The 21,395-nt window shown below is 34.1% G+C and overlaps 1 protein-coding gene and 1 pseudogene across 2 annotated transcripts in view; one reads left to right on the plus strand and one right to left on the minus strand.

Annotated features, from left to right (window-relative positions):
- Wdr70 (WD repeat domain 70) overlaps nt 1-21,395 on the minus strand; it is a 281,334-nt gene that overhangs the window by 232,685 nt on the left and 27,254 nt on the right. For both annotated transcript variants that reach the window (XM_015496352.2, XM_048802879.1), the window contains exon 6: nt 1,548-1,607. In XM_015496352.2, coding sequence (XP_015351838.1) covers nt 1,548-1,607 — 60 coding nt within the window. The remainder of the gene's footprint in view (nt 1-1,547; nt 1,608-21,395) is intronic.
- LOC125616756 lies at nt 3,573-3,674 on the plus strand (annotated as a pseudogene).

Here is a 21,395-nt window from a genome sequence, read left to right on the forward strand (position 1 = left end):
ATTTTTTAATATTTATTTTTTAGTTATCGGCGGACACAACATCTTTGTTTGTATGTGGTGCTGAGGATCGAACCCGGGCTGCACGCATGCCAGGCGAGTGCGCTACGGCTTGAGCCACATCCCAGCCCCAGGATTTGTTTCTTAAAGTAAATTAAATTTACTTTCCTGAGGAACAATGTATGTGGTAATAATATGACATTTAAGTCACTATCCAAGGCTTCACTATCTTAATATGTCAACATGTTCATTAATGTTGTAAACTGACTTTCTCATGAGAAACTATTAAGATTCTGCTGACCACCACCCTACCTTTCCTGGGACCAACCTGCTTTAGGGCTGCCATCCCAGGAATAATTACTACTTACTACCCCTTCCATTCTTAAACATCCTTATTTAGAAAATAAATTTTAAGGTCACCACAAAATAAATAAATAAATAAGCAAACAAACAAACCATAATTAAGACATTTAAAAGTATTTTCCATTTTGCTTTAAGTAACAATGAATCTTTATATTTGACTTTTGTTTTTTACAGTACTAGTGATCAAAGCAAAGGCCTCTATGTGCTAGGCAAGCATTCTAGCACAGAGCTACAATCCCATCCACTACCACCACCCTCCTTTTTTTTTTTTTGAGACAGTCTCATTAAGTTACCCAGACTGGCTTCCAATTTTCAATCCTCCTGCCTCAACCTCCTAAGCAGCTGGAATTACAGATATGTACCATCCAGTTATATTTGACAAATATTTTTGATGAAAACAATACTTTAAAAAGTTTTTTTGAGAATAATGACACTTTTTTTTACATTCCTGTTAATTTTATCATTTGTGTTATTTCTGAATCCATCACTATTGACTAAGGTTTTCTCTCTCATTATAGGATGTATTTTCTTCTCTACACATCAGATATCTACAAAAATGTAATTTCTTTGAAAAGGTAAAATAAGATAATTTTATTCTTTCATTTTATATGCATGTTTCACTCATCCAACTACACTTTTTAAAGATTTTGCAATATCATACACAATTTCAGTTTGTATCTCAAATGTTTTGTATTATTCAAGTTTAAATAACAAAAGTAAATACAATGATATAAAATATCTAAAAACTAAGTAATATAACCTTAGAGTAATAAAATGACTACTTACAGTTCATTCCTGACTTAATATTCATCTGAAAAAGCGAACAAACTTATGCCTCCTACTGATACAAATAAAGTTGAGGATAATAAGAAATTTTCTCACATCATTAAAAATAAAATTGTATTTAAATCTCTTTTCTTTCTTCCACTTGCAATGTTTCTATGTTTCTATGTCAAAGAACAAGAGGTTTTAAAAGCCAACAATAACACTGACAATTAGTGCGCCCACTTTAAATGAAAGGCACTGGCTATTTGGCTGAACATAAAAGAGTCAATTTTTTATAATGTCTATAGCTTCTATGACATCAGTAGATTGTGTAATAAGCCTTAGGAAAAGATATCCCATTAGTTCATTTTTCCATCAGAACCTTGTTATTATGAGAAGCAAATCAATTTTTTTAAACTTACTGTTTTAGTGCCATGCTTCAGTGTTATCTCATGTGAGTCAGGAATCTTTTGGACAGGATTCTGAAACAGCAAAATTCCATGACATCAATAATAATGTATTTGGGGAGAACTACATATCATAGGAAATATATAATTTTTAAAAACTATATTACTGGCTTTTTTAACACATAGCTTAAAAATAGCAAATGAGATTAATCAATTTATGTTATATGCATGTACAGATATGACATAATGAATCTACTATTATGTATAATTTATAATGTACCAATAAAAATAAGTATTTTTAAACAGCAGAAAAAAGTATAAGGATATCTTTTTTCATCTGTTTCAGCTGATAATAAATTGATTTTAAAACTCTAAAAAAAAACCTAAGAAATTATTTAGGTCATACAAAATTATTTGTTAACAAAACCTAAACATTTAATATGATCCAAAAATAAATGAATAGTTGCTGATAATATAATTCATAAGGGAGAAACTGGGAATTTGTTTTTGGAAACCAAGAAAAAGAGTAAGGACTGGGAATGTAGCTTAGAGATAGAGCATTTACAAGCATGCACAAGGCTCTTCTGCTGTAGGGAAGAAGGAGGGAAGGAAAAGGAAGGGGGAACAATATCAGCCAAATTATATTATTATATTGTGTGCATGTGTAAAAATATAACAACAAATTCCACTGTTATGTACAATTATAATGCACCAATTTAAAAATATGGAAAAAATATGCTGGAATCACAGGTAATCCGAAGCTTAAGGCAGTAAGATCACAAATTCCAGGCAGTCTAGGCAAATTGAAGAGACCCTGTCTCACATGTGCAAAAGGCCCTGGGTTCAATCCACAGTACTAAAGAGAAAAAAAAAAAAAACTGGAATAAAACAAAATGAATTTCCATGTTTTTTTCCTTTTCATTAAATGTACTTTAGAGTGAACAAACCTCAAAACTTTTGGGGGATGGTTTTGAAAAGTCTATGTTACAAAAATCAAAGTGAATTTAACAGACATAAAGGAAAGAACAGACTGCCTAATCATTATTATTGCAATTAGAATTTTAAAATGACCTAACAATTATAATTGCTGACAAATTTAAAAGAAGTGTTTTATATAAAACACTGTTCCCCTGGTAATGAATACTAAAATAAAATCACAACTTACATTAAAATCTGATTACACTTTACTAAAATATAATCCTTTATTTTCCTGTTTGCATTGCCTCGAGAAACTTACAAAGAGAGTAACTGAAGGAAATTAATAAATTAGGATACCACCATTTATTGTACTTTAATTTCAAAAATTACTTTAAAGCATACTATTACCTATATATAAAATAATCATTTCAGACTTCCTTAACAAAAACCATATTTTGGATCTCAGTATCCAAAATATTAAAAATCCTCTTTATTTGTATTTGGGCATACCTCTATATGTTCTATACTTTATTTCTAAGAGACAAAAAAGTTTTCACAAGATAGGTATATATTTTTTAACCCTTAAAAGCTAAAAAGCAAAAAACCTTGTTCAGGAATGGTACAAATAAAAAACCAAGAGTTATTCACAAATTCACTGATTCAATAAGCATTTATTAGTGATTTATTTATTAAATTATTTACTTGTTAAAGTACAATTAATTGAAGTGCATTAGACAGTCTCTATTCATCCCCCTTCCCAAGAAGCCAATGTTCTAAAAGGCAAACAACAATGACTATTTCAATGCAAATAATACTACAACAGAGTCCAGAGTGAATAACTCAGGGACAATAAAGAGGGGAGCATAAATCAGACTAAAGACGTCACTGTGATCATCTGAATAAGAGATTTCATTGTTTATTCAAGTCTCCACTTGCCCAAGAGCAAGATAATACACTAAAATTCTATGCCCATTATAAATTCATTGATTATTTTACAATGTACTTAACTAAACATGTGGAGTCTAGCAATTCCTTCTTTTGAATCTGAAACCTTTCCCCTTCTATGTCGCTTTTTCTTTTTTTTACAACCAAATAAAGTATTTCCAATATTAAAATAAAACAGGCCTCCCAGCCACATAGAAAGAGGGGGCAGAGAAAGCCTACTGCATATATATCTCAGCCTGGGTGGCATGCCTGGCCTGTGTAATGAATGGGGGAACATGGAGTTGCATAAAAACATAATAAATAAATAAAAAGCAAGCCCATTGATATAGCTCAGTGGTAAAATCCCCTGGGTTCAATCCTCCAGAAAGAAGAAAAACAAAGCAAAACAAAAAGACTACTGATTTCCCCTACATTTACTGCCAAGTTGCTATCTTTTCTTTTGTAATCAAGCTTTTCCAAACTATGATTTCAGTCAGTATCTCTGCTTTCCTTCACCCTTGACTTCTACCACTTTGGCATTTGACATTTTATTCCTAATGCCTAACATAGTTCTGGGCACATAAGAGACTGTCAGTAAACATTTCTTGAATGAACAAACAAGTCACTAGGAATGCCCCCTAGACACTTTCAGTACTTAGCCTACACACCTGACTTTTCATCAACATGGTAACTATTTAACTTTGTCCTCCATCTTGAAACTGTCCTTTCCTGGGATAAAGGCCTAGACAAAAAAAAAACAGAAAAGCCCAAATTCTAAAATATAGCTCTGCCACTCAGTAACCATGTCATAATCTGAAGGAAGTTATGACTCTGTTTCCTCATTTGCACACTACAGGTAATAGAACCTGCCCCACAGGTTACTGTGAACTTACTGTTTAAAATTTCTCGTGAAGAGTTAGGCACATAGAAGGGTTCAATAAATGATAGCCACTCTTTGTTCGAAGACTTACCTTCTATCTCTCTGGTCATATCATCTTAGTCTTTTAATAGGCTTCTATTCTTCTTCACCTTGATAAGTCCTATTCATTATTCAAGACTCAATGCAGATGTGACCTGCTCCTGGAAGCATTTCTCAACATTTCAAATTCTAGGTTAAATGGCCCTTCTATGTACTCCCAGGACAACCTTTCCCTATCCCAATCATAGCACTTATCATAACATATTATAATTTTCTATCTCCCTCCCTCCCATCACTCCCTAACCAAACTGAAAAGTGCAAACTTCTCAAAGACTATGTATATCTATCAACTCTGGATTACCAGTTCACAAAACAGTCAGTGTACAGCAGACATACACAAAAAGTTTTAGGAATAATTGGCTCACTCTGATTTGTTTAAATCACAATCACATTAGATTATAACTTAATTTACACTCAAACTTTAGACCGAAGACTATATCTATAAAGAAAATCAGGTGCTATCACTTTTGGTCAGCCAACTAAATGAGAGGCAGAGGATAAATGCAAATTTCTAAAAAATGAAAAACTTTTAAGATCAAATTATTATATCCCAAACTAAAATTAGATTGAAAATTACAATAGAGAAATAAAGGTAATTCTGTTTTAGTCAGTTTGCATCTAAAAGGTTTTTACAGTCCATTACTACCACAAATTAGATTAGAAGGCAATTAGGAACCAGTAAGGTATTGAACAGAAATAAAGAAACAGCTGGGGAACTTTTGGTTTATTTCAAGTCAAAAGTATAACTATACAGTTTAATATATTGTGGAAAATGCTGAACATACCTATTTCAGAGATGTCAATATTCTAACACACTAAGGTTCCAAAGTCAACATCCATGTGAAGTGAATATTTTTTTTTTTAAGAGAGAGAGGAGAGGGAGGGGGAGAGAGAGAGAGAGAATTTTTTTTTTTAATGTTTATTTTTTTTTTAGTTTTCGGCAGACACAACATCTTTGTTTGTATGTGGTGCTGAGGATCGAACCCGGGCCGCAAGCATGCCAGGCGAGCGCGCTACCACTTGAGCCACATCCCCAGCCCCGAAGTGAATATTTTTTAATCAAAGAAAAAAATTTATAGTTGCATATATACATACATACATACATACATATATTCCAACACAAATTTCAAAATAATTTAAAGTCAAATGAATTCTAGGCTAGCCCTATGTTCAATTATCTAAGACACTGCTCCCTTTATAGCTGACAATATTTGTAAGCAATGAGAACTCACATGTAAGTGCTAAGCATTCTTGCAAGAACCAAGAGAGCAGTTGAAATGTTTTGCTTAGAGAACAATCTATTACACTCTGCATCTCATTTCATAACTAAATACTTTTTCATCATTTAGAAAATAGAAATAATGTCACAAAAAAAAGCTAGGATGAAAATTATTTCATTTAATTCAATGCAGAGTGTGCCTATATATAGACAATTTCTAACATTTAAAGAAAAACTTATAAGAACACAGAACCTAGTATTTACATTTTGAGTGAATAAAATGTTTAAGTAAATGTTGTTTACATTTAAAATCAAAGTTTTACTGGAAATCATGTAGAGTATAACTCATTAAAAAATACATATAATTGGTACAACTAAATCGTCTAAAATAGTAGCAATCCATCTTTTGGTAGCATATCACTTGGTAGTGAGTGTTCTTTTTCCAGAACTTTTACTAATGACATTTTGAAATATAGCTTAATGTGAAATTTGCCATAACAGTAAAATATTTTCAACATTTTCCTGCCAAGGAACACCATAAACTACATGACTTAAATGAAGTAATTTATTAGAGAATTCATAACAAAAGCTACAATCTTAATGGAAATGGGGTAAAGTATCACTTTTTGTTTTGGTTTGATTCTAAATACCAACCAAAGGATTATTTCCAGACTCTTTAGTCTACCTGCATTAACAATAATAGTAAACATATCTGTAATAATATGAGTAATTCTATCTGATGATAGAATCTTCCTCTCTTTCTTTAGGTCAGGAAGTATGATTTACTCAGCTTTGGACAGAGAACTTTGTGAGGTGGAAAGGAAACAAGGAAAGGGAATGAAAAGATTAGCATTATTTAGTCTCCTATCTGTATAGGATTTGCAGCACAATTCAAGGTTCTTCCATTTATCAGATATGTGGTCTTACCTTGATGGTTCTCACCAAGGAGAATTTTGCTCTCCAAGGGACTTTCATCAAGGTCTGGGGACATTTTTAATGAGCACAATTGGAGAGGTGTCACAGATGTTAATAATCCAATATTGCACAAGACAGGCCCCACAACAAAGATTTATCTAGACTAAAACGTCAGCGGCACCAAAAAACAATGGTGATTTTAAGGTTTGGTTTTATACATCTTCATAATAGAAAAAAAATGATACTAATATTGATAACATCCATGATTTTAACTTGGACCAAAAGTGAATATATACGTAAAATTGATTCACAATTATTAAGTCCACAGCAAAGGGTGGTAATACTTATTTATACCACCCCTTATCTCCAGCTTTGCACAATATTTGGCTCTAATTTGTAACTGAATTAAACCTCCCTTCTAAGCCTCAACCATTCTCACCCAGAACCTCCTTCCAGTAACCTGTAGTGTCAGTTGTCCTCCTGCCCACAATTCCTTCCTAGCCTTCTGGACACACATAACCCTCACCAAGACCTGCCACAAACCATTGCTGTGATTGCAAGCAGTCCCATTAGTGGGACTGAAGCATATGCTTTCTAAAGGATTTTTCACCTATAAAATCATCTGTATTTTTAGGCCTTAGGAAAAAGTAATTTATTTCTTTTTTGATTGATGAACAGATGTTATAGGGGTGGATTTCTCAATCTGTCTGGCTACACTATAATCAAAACACATTAAAACCTTACTAATTAAATTCTGAGCAATATTTCCAGGAACTCCTTTCTACTCCAGATTTGTTTATCCAATGATTAAGAAATGATTCTCCTTTCTTAATCTCTAATTTTCACATAGGAAAACACATACCACATAGGGAAAAACTGAAAATAATGTCAATTTGGGGGAATATATAGCTGCTTAAAATAATATTGAAGAATGAGACTTCTGCTTTCTGGGAAGCAGAAGCAAATGAGACAGATGAATGTACCTTTTCCTATTCCTCTTACTATGGGCAGCTAAACTATGGATTATATTTATAATAAACATAAGACTCTAAAAAACAGAAGAAAGAAACCTCAGGACATGAGGAACACCCTTATTCTGAGTTCCTTCAGTTTGCTCTTGTCTCATGTATTCCAGATTTAAGGCTAAAAAAGACAAACACCCAAAATTGCCACTGGCACTAACGGAGGGAAAAGAAAAGAAATCCTAACAAAGGCCTACTCTCTGTAGCCAAAGGGCCACAAAACGGGTAGCCTAGCAAGACAGAACACTTTTAAACAATAAATGCCCTATTACAGTCAGTAGCCCAGAAAAAAAAACTGAGACTTTACTCCCATCCATGACAGCTAAAACCTACAGCTCCTCTCCGAACCATGCCACCAAAAGCAAAATGCAGAGCCTAGATTCTGCCTGGTGAGACCATAACAAGGCACTCCCCACCATGATAATATCAGAGAAGGTTAAACAGAAGGCAACAAAGACTTACATACTCATTGGCTGGTAATGAACCCCTCTCTGCTTTATGGCCTCAGCACAAAATGTGGGGAACCTGGACTTCCACCCTAGCTAGTGTGGGCACATCACACCCACTCCTACAAAAGTAGGCTAGTGGTCAATCAGGATTTTCAACATGACCCAATGGGTAAACAGCCACCAACATGAGTATGAGTAGAGACCCTGTGGGGAGTTAGAACTCCCATCTCACCTGTAAACGGAGGAGACCCCCTGGAGTCTCAATGAAGATCAAATGGGGACCTGGACTGATACCTTCATCTGACAGTAATGAGACCATCCCCAATCTACCCTCTTTGTCTGCCAAAGCAGTGTGAATGAAACCAGTTAAAACAGAAGGTTTACATAAGATACAGAGTAGCAAAATATATTAAAAAATTCTCCAGGTTTCAATTGAAAATTGTATATCAGACCAAGAACCAGAAAGATCTCAACTAAATAGAAAAAAAGGCAATTAAATGATGCCAACACTGAGACAACAGAAATGCCAGAATTATCTAATGAAGACTTTAAAGCAGCCTTTAAATGAAAAAAAAAAAAAAACCTTCAATGAGCAATTATAAACACGTGAGTGAAAAGAAAAAATATCCTCAGCAAAGAAATGGGAGATATAAAAAAAAGTCAAATGCAAAGTTTAGACTTGAAAAATACAGTAACAAATATATAAAGCTCAGTGAATGAGCTCAAAACAAATGGAAGAAAGAATTAGTAAACCAGCAATCAAAATGACAGAAATTATCGACCCGAACAATACAGAAAATAGGAAAAAAAAAAAAAAGACTCAGAATTGTGAGACTGTAACAAAAGATCTAATAACCTTCATTTCATCAAAGTTTCTGAGTCTCAGACTGTAATCCCAGCACCTCTGGAGGCTGAAGCAGGAGAGTCGGAGTTCAAAGCCAGCCTCTGCAACTTAGTGAGGCACTAAGCAACCAGTGAGATCCTGTCTCTAAATAAAATATAGAAAAGGGCTGGGGATGTGGCTCAGTGATTAGCACCCCTGGGTTCAATCCCCCGTACCAAAGAGGAGAAAAGAAGGCAGAACTAAAAAAAAAAAAAAAAAAAAAAAAATCACTCCAAGAAATAATGGCTGAAAAATTCTCAAATATGTGAAGATTTAAGAAACTAAGTGAAAACCAAATAGGATGAATTTATCTTTGAATTTAAAGAAACCCATGCCACAACACATATTAGCTAAACTTCTAGAAACAAAGAAAAAACTTTGACGGCAGCCAAAGAAAATGACACTTTATCAATGGAGAAATAGTAATTTAAAATGATAACAAATTGCTCATAATGAAACTGTGGAAACCAAACAGAAGTGGCATAATGCTTTTTTTTTTAAAGAGAGAGAGAGAGAGAATTTTTTATTTTATTTTTCAGTTTTCGGTGGACACAACATCTTTATTTTATTTTTATGTGGTGCTGAGGATCGAACCCAGTGCCCTGCGCATGCCAGGCGAGCGCATTACCACTTGAGCCACATCCACAGTCCAGTGGCATAATATTTTGAAGTGCTAAAAGTGTCAACATAGAACTCTATAACCAGTGAAAATATCTTTCAAGATTAAAGGAGAAATTAAAATAAAAAAAAAAGAATTTGTCATCAGCAAACTTACCCAGAAAAAAATGGTTAAGGGAAGTTTTCTATACAAAAGAAGAAAAGGTGGGCTGGGGATGTGGCTCAAGCGGTAGCGCGCTCGCCTGGCATGCGTGCAGCCCGGGTTCGATCCTCAGCACTACATACAAACAAACAAAAAAAATGTTGTGTCCGCCGAAAGCTAAAAAAAATAAATATTAAAATTCTCCCTCCCCCTCTCTCTCTCTCCCTCTCTCTTAAAAAAAAAAGAAGAAGAAAAGGGAGGGAGGGAGTGAGGGAGAAATAACACAATATTCAAAAATAACAGGAAATACACTAGTCTTTCCTCCTTCTGCTTGGTGGCTGAAGCATAAAACTCTCTGATGTGCATGTATGCAGAGTAAATATTTAAGATAATTACATTATAAATGGGGGATGGTAAAGGGAAATAAGGTTTCTATATTTACTCAAACAAATAAAATGACACTAGTAGATGTGATAAATTGTGTATATACAAGGTAGTACTTAGAGCAAGCTCTAGAAAACTCAAACAAAGAACTCAACTCAAAACGTTATACTCTCATATGGTCAAATGATTTTGACAAGGGTGCCAAGAACATTCAGTGGGGAAACAACAGTCTTTTCATACATGGTGTTAGAAAAAACTGGAAACTCAAATTCAAAAGAATAAAGCTGGACCCTTACCTTACATCATATAAAAAATGAACTCAAAATAGATTAAAGATATAAAACTCTAAAAATCTTTAAAACAGGGTTGGGGATATAGCTCAGTTGGTAGAGTGCTTGCCTTGCCTTGCAGGCACAAAGCCCTGGGTTCAATCCTCAGCACCACACACACACACACACACACACACACACACACAAAAAAAAAATATATATATATATATTTTTTTTTTTTTTAAATAAAACAGGGAAAAAGTTTCATGACATTTGATTTTACAATGGATTCTTGGATATGATGCTAAAAGCATAGGCAAAAAAAAAGACTTCAATAAAATCAAACACTTGTACATCAAAGGACACTATCAAAGGAGTGAAAAGGCAATTCAAAAGATGGAAAAATTAATTGCAAATTATATTTCTAATAACAGATGAGTATCTAAAATATACAAAGAACACCTTCAATTCAATGACAAAAAAACACAATTAAAAAATGGACAAAGGACTTGAATAGACACTTCTTCAATGAATAAGCACATGAAAGAATGTTCACTAATTGTTAGGGAAATGCAAACAAAAACAATAGTGAGAACACTTCACATTCATTACAATGGCTTTATTAAAAACAACAAAAACAGAAAATAACAAATAAAGTCAAGGGACAAATTAGGATCCATTGTATGTTGTTGATAGGAATGTAAAATGGTAATACTGCTATGAAAAACAGTACAGAGGTTCCTCAAAAAATTAACATAGAATTACTATATGACCTAGCAATTCTACCTCTAAGCATATACCTAAAAGAATTGAAATCAAGGTTTCTCCTTACATACCTATGTTCATAGCAAAATTATCCAATAAGAGACAAAAGGTAGAAGGAACTCAAGCTAACAATCAACAGATGAATCATTCAACAAAATATGATATATACATATAATGAAATAGTATTCAACCTTAAAAAGGAAGGAAATTCTGACACATTCTACAGCTTGGTTGAACCTTAAGAATAAGCTAAGTCAAACAAGCCAGTCTTATACACACACACAAAAAGTTATTCTATGGGGGCTGGGGTTGTAATTCAGTACTACAGCCCTTGCCTAGTACATATATGAGGCCCTGGGTTCGATCCTCAGCACCACATAAAGAAACTTAATAAAATAAAGGTATTGTGTCCATCTACAACTACAAAAAAAAAATTTAAAGTTATTCTATGATTCCCCTCTATGATATATCTAGAACAGTCAAATTCAGAAACAGAAATGAGAATGATAGTTGTCAGAGGCTAGGAGAAGGCTGAAATGAGAAGTTGTGTAATGGGTATAGAGTTTCAGTTTTACAAGATGAAAAAATCTGGAGAGCAGCCATTATATTAGTCAGCTTTGCACAAGTCACTGTGACCAAAACACCTGACAAGAATTCAGAGAAAGGTAAGTTTATTTTGACTCTTGGTTTCAGAGGTTCAGTCCACAGTGGTAGACTCCATTGCTTTGGGCCAAGGTGAGGCAGAAGAACATCATAGTGAAAGAGCATGGCAGAGGTAACGAATCCTTCCATGGCATGCCCCCAGTGACCCACCTCCTCCAGCCATGCCCCACCTACCTATAGTTACTAAGCACAGTTAGTCCATTCAAACTAGGATGAACTGATGGTTACACTCTTATAATTCAATCATTTAACTTGTTATTCCTGCATTAACACAGGATCTTTTATGGAATACCTTATATCCAAACAATAATACCTATACAATAATATGAATATATACTACTTCCCATACACTTATATACTTGGGAATATATTCCAAGACCCCAAGAAAATGCCTGAAATTGCAGAGAGTACTAAACACTATAATCTAACACCTGTTGCTATAACTATTGCAGAGACAGCAAAACTAGCCTGAAATTTTCCTTCTTCACAATTACATGCATAGAAGATTCATTCTTACCACAGATTTATACAACTCTAGCATAGAACTTATTTTTCTTTCCTAAATAAGTCAAGAACTTTCACCTTCTCCTTTAAAAGACGCATTTCTTGCTTTTCTTTGGTTTAGCCAAATTGCCAGCATCACTTCTCATGACTTTGGGGCCATTATTAACAAAAATAAGTTATAAAAAATAAATAATATAAGAACTGCAATATTGCAACAATCAATCTTATAACCTAAACAGCTACTAAGAGACTGAGAGGCAGGAAGCATATACAGTGTGGATGTGTTGGACAAAGGGATGATTCATGTCCAAGAATACATGGCACAAGATTCTATCATGCAACACCGAAAAGGCATGCAATTTAAACTTATGAATTGTTTATTTCCAGAATTATCCATTTAGTATATTTGGACCATGGTTGACTATGAGAAACTGCAACCACCAAAAGCATGATCACATCAAGAATTAATAAATGGGGGACTGGGTTGTAGCTTAGTGGTAGACTGCTTGCCTAGCACATGTGAGGCACTGGGTTCAATTCTCAGCACCACATGAAATTAATTAATTAATTAATTAAAGATATTAAATCCATCTACGTGAAATAAATTAATTAATTAAATAAAGGTATTAAATCCATCTACAACAAAAAAATATTTTAAAAAAAGAATTAACAAATGGATCGATTCAAAATCTAAAAAGCTTCTTCTCAACAAAAGAAACAATCAATGAGTTGAAGAAAGAGCCTACATTTTGGGAGCAAATCTTTGCCACACACACATCAGATAGAGCACTAATCTCCAGGATATATAAAAAACTTTAACACCAAGAAAACAAACAACCCAATCAATAAATGGGCTAAGGAACTGAACAGACACTTCTCAGAAGATGATATACAATCAATCAGCAAAAAATGAAAAAATGTTCAACATTTCTAGTAATTAGAGAAATGCAAATCAAAACTACTCTAAGATTTCATCTTACTCCAGTCAGAATGGCAATTATCAAGAATACAAGTCAGGCATGGTAGGTGCACACTTGCAATCCCAGAGGCTTGGGAGGCTGAGGCAGGAGGATCGAAAGTTTAAAGCCAGCCTCAGTAAAAAGTGAGGTGTGGGGCTGGGGTTGTGGCTCAGCAGTAAGAGCCTCCCACATGCGAGACCCTGGGTTCGATCCTCAGCACCACATAAGAATAAATAAGTGAAATAAAGGTATTGTTTCCAACAACAACTAAAAAATAAATATTTTTTTTTAAAGTGAGTTGCTAAGCAACTCAGTATCTCTAAATAAAATATAAAATAGGGCTAGGGATGTGGCTCTGTGGTTGAGTGCCCCTGAGTTCATTCCCTGGTACCCCCCCACCCCACAAAAAATAAATAAATAAATAAGAAAAATAAAATGGGCTGGGGTTGTAGCTCAATGGTAGAGCACTTGTCTAGCATGTTTGAGGCACTGAGTTCAATGCTCAGCACCACATAAAAATAAATAATCAAAATAAAGGTATTGTGTCCACCTAAAACTAAATAACACACACACACACACATATATATATATATATGTGTATATATATATATATATATTTTAAAGGTATTGTGTTCATCTATAACTAAAAATATTTTTTTAAAAAAAGAATGCAAACCACAATAAGTGTTGGTGAAGATGTGGGGGGAAAGGCACTCTCTTACATTGCTGGTGGGACTGAAAATTGGTGCAACCAATCTGGAAAGCAGTATGGAGACTCCTTAGAAAACTTGGAATGAAGCCACCATTTAATCCAGCTATCCCATTCCTCAGTTTACAACCAAAGGACTTAAAATCAGCATATTATAGTAATGCAAAAAAAATCAATTTTCATAGCAGCTCAATTCACAATAGCTAAACTGTGGTAGCAACCTAGATGCCCTTCAATAGATAAATGCATATATATCATTATCAATAGATATTGATAATTTCTCAGTACATTGTTAAATAATTTTTGTACTTATGTGAAGACCTAGAAATTCAAAGAATACATTAATTCTTATATTTATCAGAAGTTATATTGTCTTTTTAAAAATGCATGATACTATTAATAGATAATAGTATATATACACAATGGAATATTACTCAGCATTAAAAGAGAATAAAATTATGGCATTTGCAGGTAAATGGAGTGGGAGAATAGCATGCTAATCGAAGTAAGCCAATACCAAAAAACCAAAGGCCAAATGTCCTTTCTGATAAGGGAATGCTGATCCATAATAGGAAGGGGGCAAGGGGAAAATGGAGGAACTTTGATTGGGCAAAGGGGAAGGAGAGGAGGGGACCTAGGAGCAAGAAAGATGGTGGAATGAGATGAACATCATTACCCTAGGTACATATATGACTGCACATATGGTGCAATGCTACATTGCATATATTTAGTTCTTTTGCTCATTTATTGCTTATGTGGGTTTCTGGTATTAAGTTTTTTTAGTTCTTTATATATTCTGAATGTTAATTCTCTGACAGAGAAGAAACTGGCAAAGATTTTTTTCCCATTCTGTTGGATCTCTCTTCACACTCCCATTTCCTTTGCTATACAGAAGTTTTCAAGTTTGATGGTATCCCATTTATTCTCGGTTTTATTTCTTGAGCTTTAGGGACCTTTTTTCCAATAAATAAAGATCTTTTCTCCAACATATATTTTTGGCAACTTTGTCAAATATCAGATGGCTGTAAGTACACAGCTTTGTCTGAGTTTTCTATTCTGTTCCAATTGTCTTCATGCCTATCTTGATGCCAATACCATGCTGGTTTTGTCACTACAGTGCTGTAGTATAATTTCAGATCAGGTAATGTGTTGCCTCCTGCATTACTCTTCTTGCTCAGTATTGCTTTGGCTATTCTGGATCTCTTATTCTTTCAAATGAATTTCAGGATTGTTTTTCTAATCCTGTGAAGAATATCATTGATATTTTGATGGGGATTGTATTGAATCTGTATACTGGTTTTAGTAGTATGGTCATTATGACAATATTAATTCTGCCTATTCAAGAAAATTGGAGGTATTTCCAACTTCTAAGGTCTTTGATTTCTTTATTCAGTGTTCTACAATTTTCATTTCACCTCATTGCTTAGATTAATTCCCAATTTTACATGTTTGTTTGGTTTTTGAGGTTATTGTGAATGTGATAATTTTCCTGATCTCTTTCTCAACAGAATCAGTGTTCAAGTATAGAAAAACTATTGATATTGATATATGGGCATTGATACGGTATCCTGATACTTTCTGAATTCATTCATTAACTCTAGAAGTCTTCTGTTGGAGTTTTTTTGGATCTTCTAGATATAAAATATATCATCAGCAAACAGATAGTTTGACTTCTTCTTTTCCTATTTGTAACCCTTTAATGTTTTTCCCTTTGAGAATTATATTAAATAGAAGTGGTGAGAGTGGACATCCTTGTCTTGGTCCTGATTTTACAGGAAATGCTTTCAATTTTTCTACATTCAGTATGATGTTGGTTTGGGGTTTGTCATAGAAAGCCTTTATATCACAGATACTTCTGAAATCCAGAGGGTCATTAGAAACTATTTTGGAAAATCTAGAAAACATTGACAAATTTCTAGATGCACATGACCTGCCCCAATTGAACAAGGAAGATACAGAAAACCTAAATAGAACAATACCAAGTAATGAAATTGAAACAGCAATTAAAAGCCTTCCAGCAAAGAAAAGCCCAGGATCAGATGATTCTTGAGTTCTACCAGAACTTTAAAGACGAACTAACACTAGTCTTTTTCAAATTATTCCATGAAATTTAAAGGGAAGGAATGTTCCCAAATACATTCTATGAAGCCAGTATAACACCAATACCAAAACTATACAAAGACACATCAAAGAAAGAAAATTACAGAACATAAAAATACAAAAATCCTCAATAAATATTAGCAAACCACATTGAAAAATGCATCAAGAAATAGCTGGGCATGATGGTACACACCTGAATTCCCAGCAGCTCAGGAAGCTGAAGCAGGAAGATAGTAAATTTGAGGCCAAACTCAGTAGTTTTGTGAGACTTCAAACTTGTGGTCCTCCTGCCTCAGCCTCCCAAGCTGCTGGGATTTCAAGTATATGGAACTACGCCTAGCATAAGTTTCTTATATAATTAGAAAGAAGATAAGTTCTTCACTATACTACACTGAAAAGAGCCTAGCAATGTTCCTAACATTTGCTGTGGGTACTTATTTTGATAACTCATTAATACTTGTATTACTACCCATCTTTATGTCTCATCCATAGTATTAACCATTCCAGGTGGCAATAGAAGAAAGAGGCATTGAGCTTGCCATGGAGAGGAAAGGCTTATGACAGAATTCGTTTGTATCAACCTGGCTTTCAGGGACCCCTATAAAGAACTCCCACCCATAAATAAATAAATAAATATATATATATATATATATATATATATATATATATATATATATATTTAATTTTTTGTTGTAGATGGACACAATATTTTTATTATTTATTTATTTTTATGTGAGGATTGAACTCAGGGCCTCACACCTACAAGGCAAGCGGTCTACTGCTGAGCTACAGCCCCAGCCCCTCCACAATATATTTTTAAAAACCTTAAAACCTTAAAATTCAACAATAAAAAAGGTAATAACCCAACTGAAACATGGGCAAAAGGTCTGAACAGCATATTCCTCCAAAGAAGACGGAACAATGGTCAATATCAATCACATGAAAAGAAGTTCAAAACCATTTTTCATTAGGAAAATGTAAATCAAAATCACAATGATAAACCTTTTCACAGTTACTAGATGGCTATAAAAAAAAAAAGACAAACAAAGGCTGGGATTGTGGCTCAGCAGTAGAGCCTAGCACGGGCGGGACCTGGGTTCCATCCTCAGCACCACGTACAAATAAAGGCATTGTGTTTCGTACATCTACACTTAAAAAATAAATGTTAAAAAAAAGATTTATAAAAAAAAAAAAAAAAGACAAACAAAATAAACAGTGAGGATGTGGAGAAACTGAACCCTCATTTACTATTGGTGAGATTGTAAAATGATGTGGCCATTTTGGAAAACAGTTTTGTAGTTCCTCAAAATGTTAAAGACAGATTTACCATGACACAGCAGCTCTACATCTAGATACACAACCCTCAAAAAGAAAATATACAGCGTACAAAAACTTATACATAAATGCTCATAGCACCATCTTCTATAATAGTCAACAAGTAGAAACAATGTAAATGTCCATCATCTGATGAATGGAGAAATGTTAGTATATCCATACAATGGAATATTGTGGCAAAAAAAGGGAATAAAGTAGTGATTCATGCTACATGGATGAACACTGAAAACATGCTAAGTGAAAAAAAGGCACACACAAAAAAAACATATATATGTGTGATTACAGTTATAGGAAATGTTCAAAATAGGGAAATCCATAGAGACAGAAATTAGATTGGTAGGTAGAGACTGCTTAGCATGACAATGCCTTCGGTTCAATCCTCCCAGCACCACAAAAACAAAAAACAACAACAATCCTTATGGTTCTTACCTCTGAGCTGAAGATGCAGCTCAGAGACAGGAGTGCTTGCCAACCACATGCAAGGTCATGGGGGTACAGGAAATTAAAGCTAAAAGTTATAGGATTTCTTTGGGGGAGATGAAAATGTGTTCAAAATTGGATAGTAATGATGATTATACCACACAGTCAACACACTACACACCACTATATACTTGAAAATAATGAATTTTGAAATATATAATATCTCAATAAAACTCTTATTGATATATAAAATAGAGGATGACAACAAGTGCAGAGGTAGTCCAAAGGAGGAGGGATTAAATTCTATTTTTTGAATTTTCAAAATAAGAAAAATGATCTACATTCACAGGGAAAAAGAGCTAGAATCAGAAAAAAAAAAAGATCCCTCCTTTATGAAGAAGATAGGTCTTACACAGTACTCTATAAGGGTCACTGCTTACAGAGACTGCCACATGAATGGAATTGTACTAAGCATTGTCTAGCACCCAAACAGAAGGAAAAGCATGTTGGAATGCATAAAACAGTCCTAATCAAAGAATGTATGAAAGGGAGCATAAGGCGAGCATATGAAAGTCAAGGGATGACCCAGAAAGGAGAATAGGACACAACTAGTAGTGAAGTATGGCATATGGGAAGCACATGGATTCTGGAACCGATTCCCTAAATTTGAAATCTGGCTCCACCATTTACTACTGGGTGGCCATGGGGAAGTTACTTAACATTTCTGAGTTATCAATTTCTTTATCTGTCAAAAGGGGTTAACCCTACTTTCACTTCCTTGAAGTAATGGAAGGACTAACTTCATTCATTTTAAGTGCCTGAAATATCAGTAAATAAAGGAAGTATCTACTGTAGGTACTATCATTTGAGTCTAGACTTCAGTTTATGCTTATTTCTTTATCATAAATAAAACAAAACCTGTGACTTAACAGTGAACTCCTAACTTGTTATCACTTTTTAAGACAGTGAAAACTAAGACCATGCCACTAATTTCTTCACTTAATAAAAAAAATGTTTAATGGCTTTACAGTGTACAATCATTGTGGGATGCAAAAGTAAATAAAGACTCCCTGATTCTAATCCAGATCAGTAGTGAAATGGCAAACTCACCATCCAACAGCTGCCTGGTAGGCTATGTGATTCAACTTGGTGGTCTTGGTTTCATTTCAAATTCACAATTAGCTGCACTTCTAGCCCTCAGCAACAAATAGTATAAACAAAGTGTCTTTTCAAATAAGAATCAAGATGTATAGATAAATTCTTTTTAATTTTTTGTAGCTGTAGATAGAATAAATAAAAAATAAAATAAAGGCATGCTGTCTATTTATATGTGGTACTGAAAATTGAACTCAGTACCTCACACATGCTAGGCAAGCGCTCTGCCTCTAAGCTACAGCCCTAGCCCCTCTAGATGAATTTGAAAAGTCAGTTCTGTTGGTGCTGCTGTTATATGTATGTGTGCTGTTCTATTAATTTGGCACTTTAAAAACATAAAATTTATTCAAGGCAAATTTTATCATTAAGATAACAGAAAGCACCCACTTCTATTAAAGGATAAATTCTATCAATATTGGTAAATACTCAATATTTTAGGAGCATTTTTTAAAATTAAAGCATTAAAAAAACCTTACAATTGATACCTGCTAATATTCCACTTTCACAGATAAACAGAAAGAATGAAAGATTAAGGAAGTTATTTTACTTTCAAATACTGTATTTATAGCTACTAAACTAAAAACCTAATATGGTTTTCTGTGGCTGTATTCATTAACGTAATTTAGAAGAGCACATAAAATAATTATGTGATTTTGAGTTCTTAAGAATACTTAATGGGGGCTGGGATTGTAGCTCAGTGGTAGAGCACTTGCCTAGCATGTATGATGCGCTGGGTTCAATTCTCAGCACCACATAAAAATACGTAAATAAAATAAAGGTACTGTGTCCACCTACAACTAAAAAAAATTTTTTTAATCTCTCACCAAAAAAAAAAATGAATGAGGTATAATTTTATGGGAAGTGTGGAGTAATTATTCTAGCTAAAATTTATAACATAGTATCCTGAACTTTATAGGATAGACTTTGGCAGGATATTATTTAGAGAGCTGTTTTGAAAAATATTCAAGGCTTTTGTCAATTCTTTCAAAGAGTCAGAACTCTATCTTTTTAAAATATTTTTTACTTGTAGATGGACATAAAACCTTTATTTTATTATTTTTATGTGGTGCTGAGGATCGAACCCAGTGCTTCACATGTGCTAGGCAAGCACTCTACCACTGAGCCACAACCTCAGCCCCTGAACCCTATCTATTAAAATCATCTATCATTCTTGTCAATTTTCTCTTTCTCAATTAGGAACTGGTCTAACCAGATCTCATTTGACAATGACTCTGGGTGAAGTGCAGGACTTTTTAAACATCATTTCCATGGACTTAATGAAATTTTGTATCAGTAAGATTTGCAATTCACTGTACTATATATACTATATTGTCAGATGTTTAAATGTTTACCAGAGTATAATGCTGAATACTTACATATTAAAACAACTTGTAACTGAGAGCTCAGCCAGATAATAGTCTGTCTTCCTTATTGCACTTATAGTACACTTTCTAATATCTGTATAAATTAGTCCATCTTCCTAACAGCATGCTAATTACTTAGAATAAAGAAAATAGTCCATATAAGTAGTGTACACTCACCTAGCAGATGTACAAAATGTTTGTGGAATAAAAGAAAGACCACTGCTCAGAGAAAGAAAGCACCCTTAAGAGGATACAAAAGCCCATTTGGCAATGGGAATCTTAAAAATGACCCCAGCCCAGGTTAGGAATGTAGCTCAGAGGACAACACCTAACTAGTACATGCAAGGCCCTCAGTTCAATCTCCAGTACCACACAAACAAACAAATAAAAAATGACTGCAGTCTTTGACAAAGGAACTGTGGCAGGACCAGCCTAGAAATGTGATAATGGAATATGGGCTCCTGGTATCTAAAGTAGAACTGTGACTAGTTCAAAATCACTTTGATTCAGTGAAGTGCTTACAGAGAAGAGAGCAACCATGAAAAAACCAAAGGATAGAAATTAATTCATTCAACCAATATATCCTGAGCACCTACTATGTCACAGGGACCTGTGCAGCCACTGTAGATACAGCAATAAAACAGACAATGTGACTGCCCTCATGGAACAATTCTTATAAGGAGAAATTCAATAAACCAATAAACAAAAGTGTCAGATAAGTACCATAAAGCAGTGACATGGGAAACAGTGAAATAAGCAGGGAGGTACTTATATAAAGTGCTCAGAGGAAGTAACCCTTGAGCAACAACCAAATAAAATGAGGGAGTCATATGAATCTCTGGGTATCATTTCATGAAGCAGGAAAATAAATAGAGGGGGCTAGGGATGAGATTCAGTGGTAGAGCACTTGCCCTGCATGCAAAAGGCCCTAGGGGGAAGGGGACACTAAATAGAAAGATTCCATGTTAGAGCAAAAATAGTAAAAAAAAAAAAAAAAATCACTGAAAAGACTGTATGACCAGAGAACAGTGTGAACAAGACAGGGAGTGGAAGCAGATTGATTGGATTTCTCAACAAAGTGATGGGGAAGAAGCTACAGGGTTTAGAACAGAGAAGTAACAAGGCCTAGTACACGTTTTTTGATTTTTTTTTTTTTTTTTTTTTTTT

This window comes from Marmota marmota, unplaced genomic scaffold (genome assembly GCF_001458135.2).
Source record: "Marmota marmota marmota unplaced genomic scaffold, marMar, whole genome shotgun sequence".
Lineage (NCBI taxonomy): Eukaryota > Metazoa > Chordata > Mammalia > Rodentia > Sciuridae > Marmota > Marmota marmota.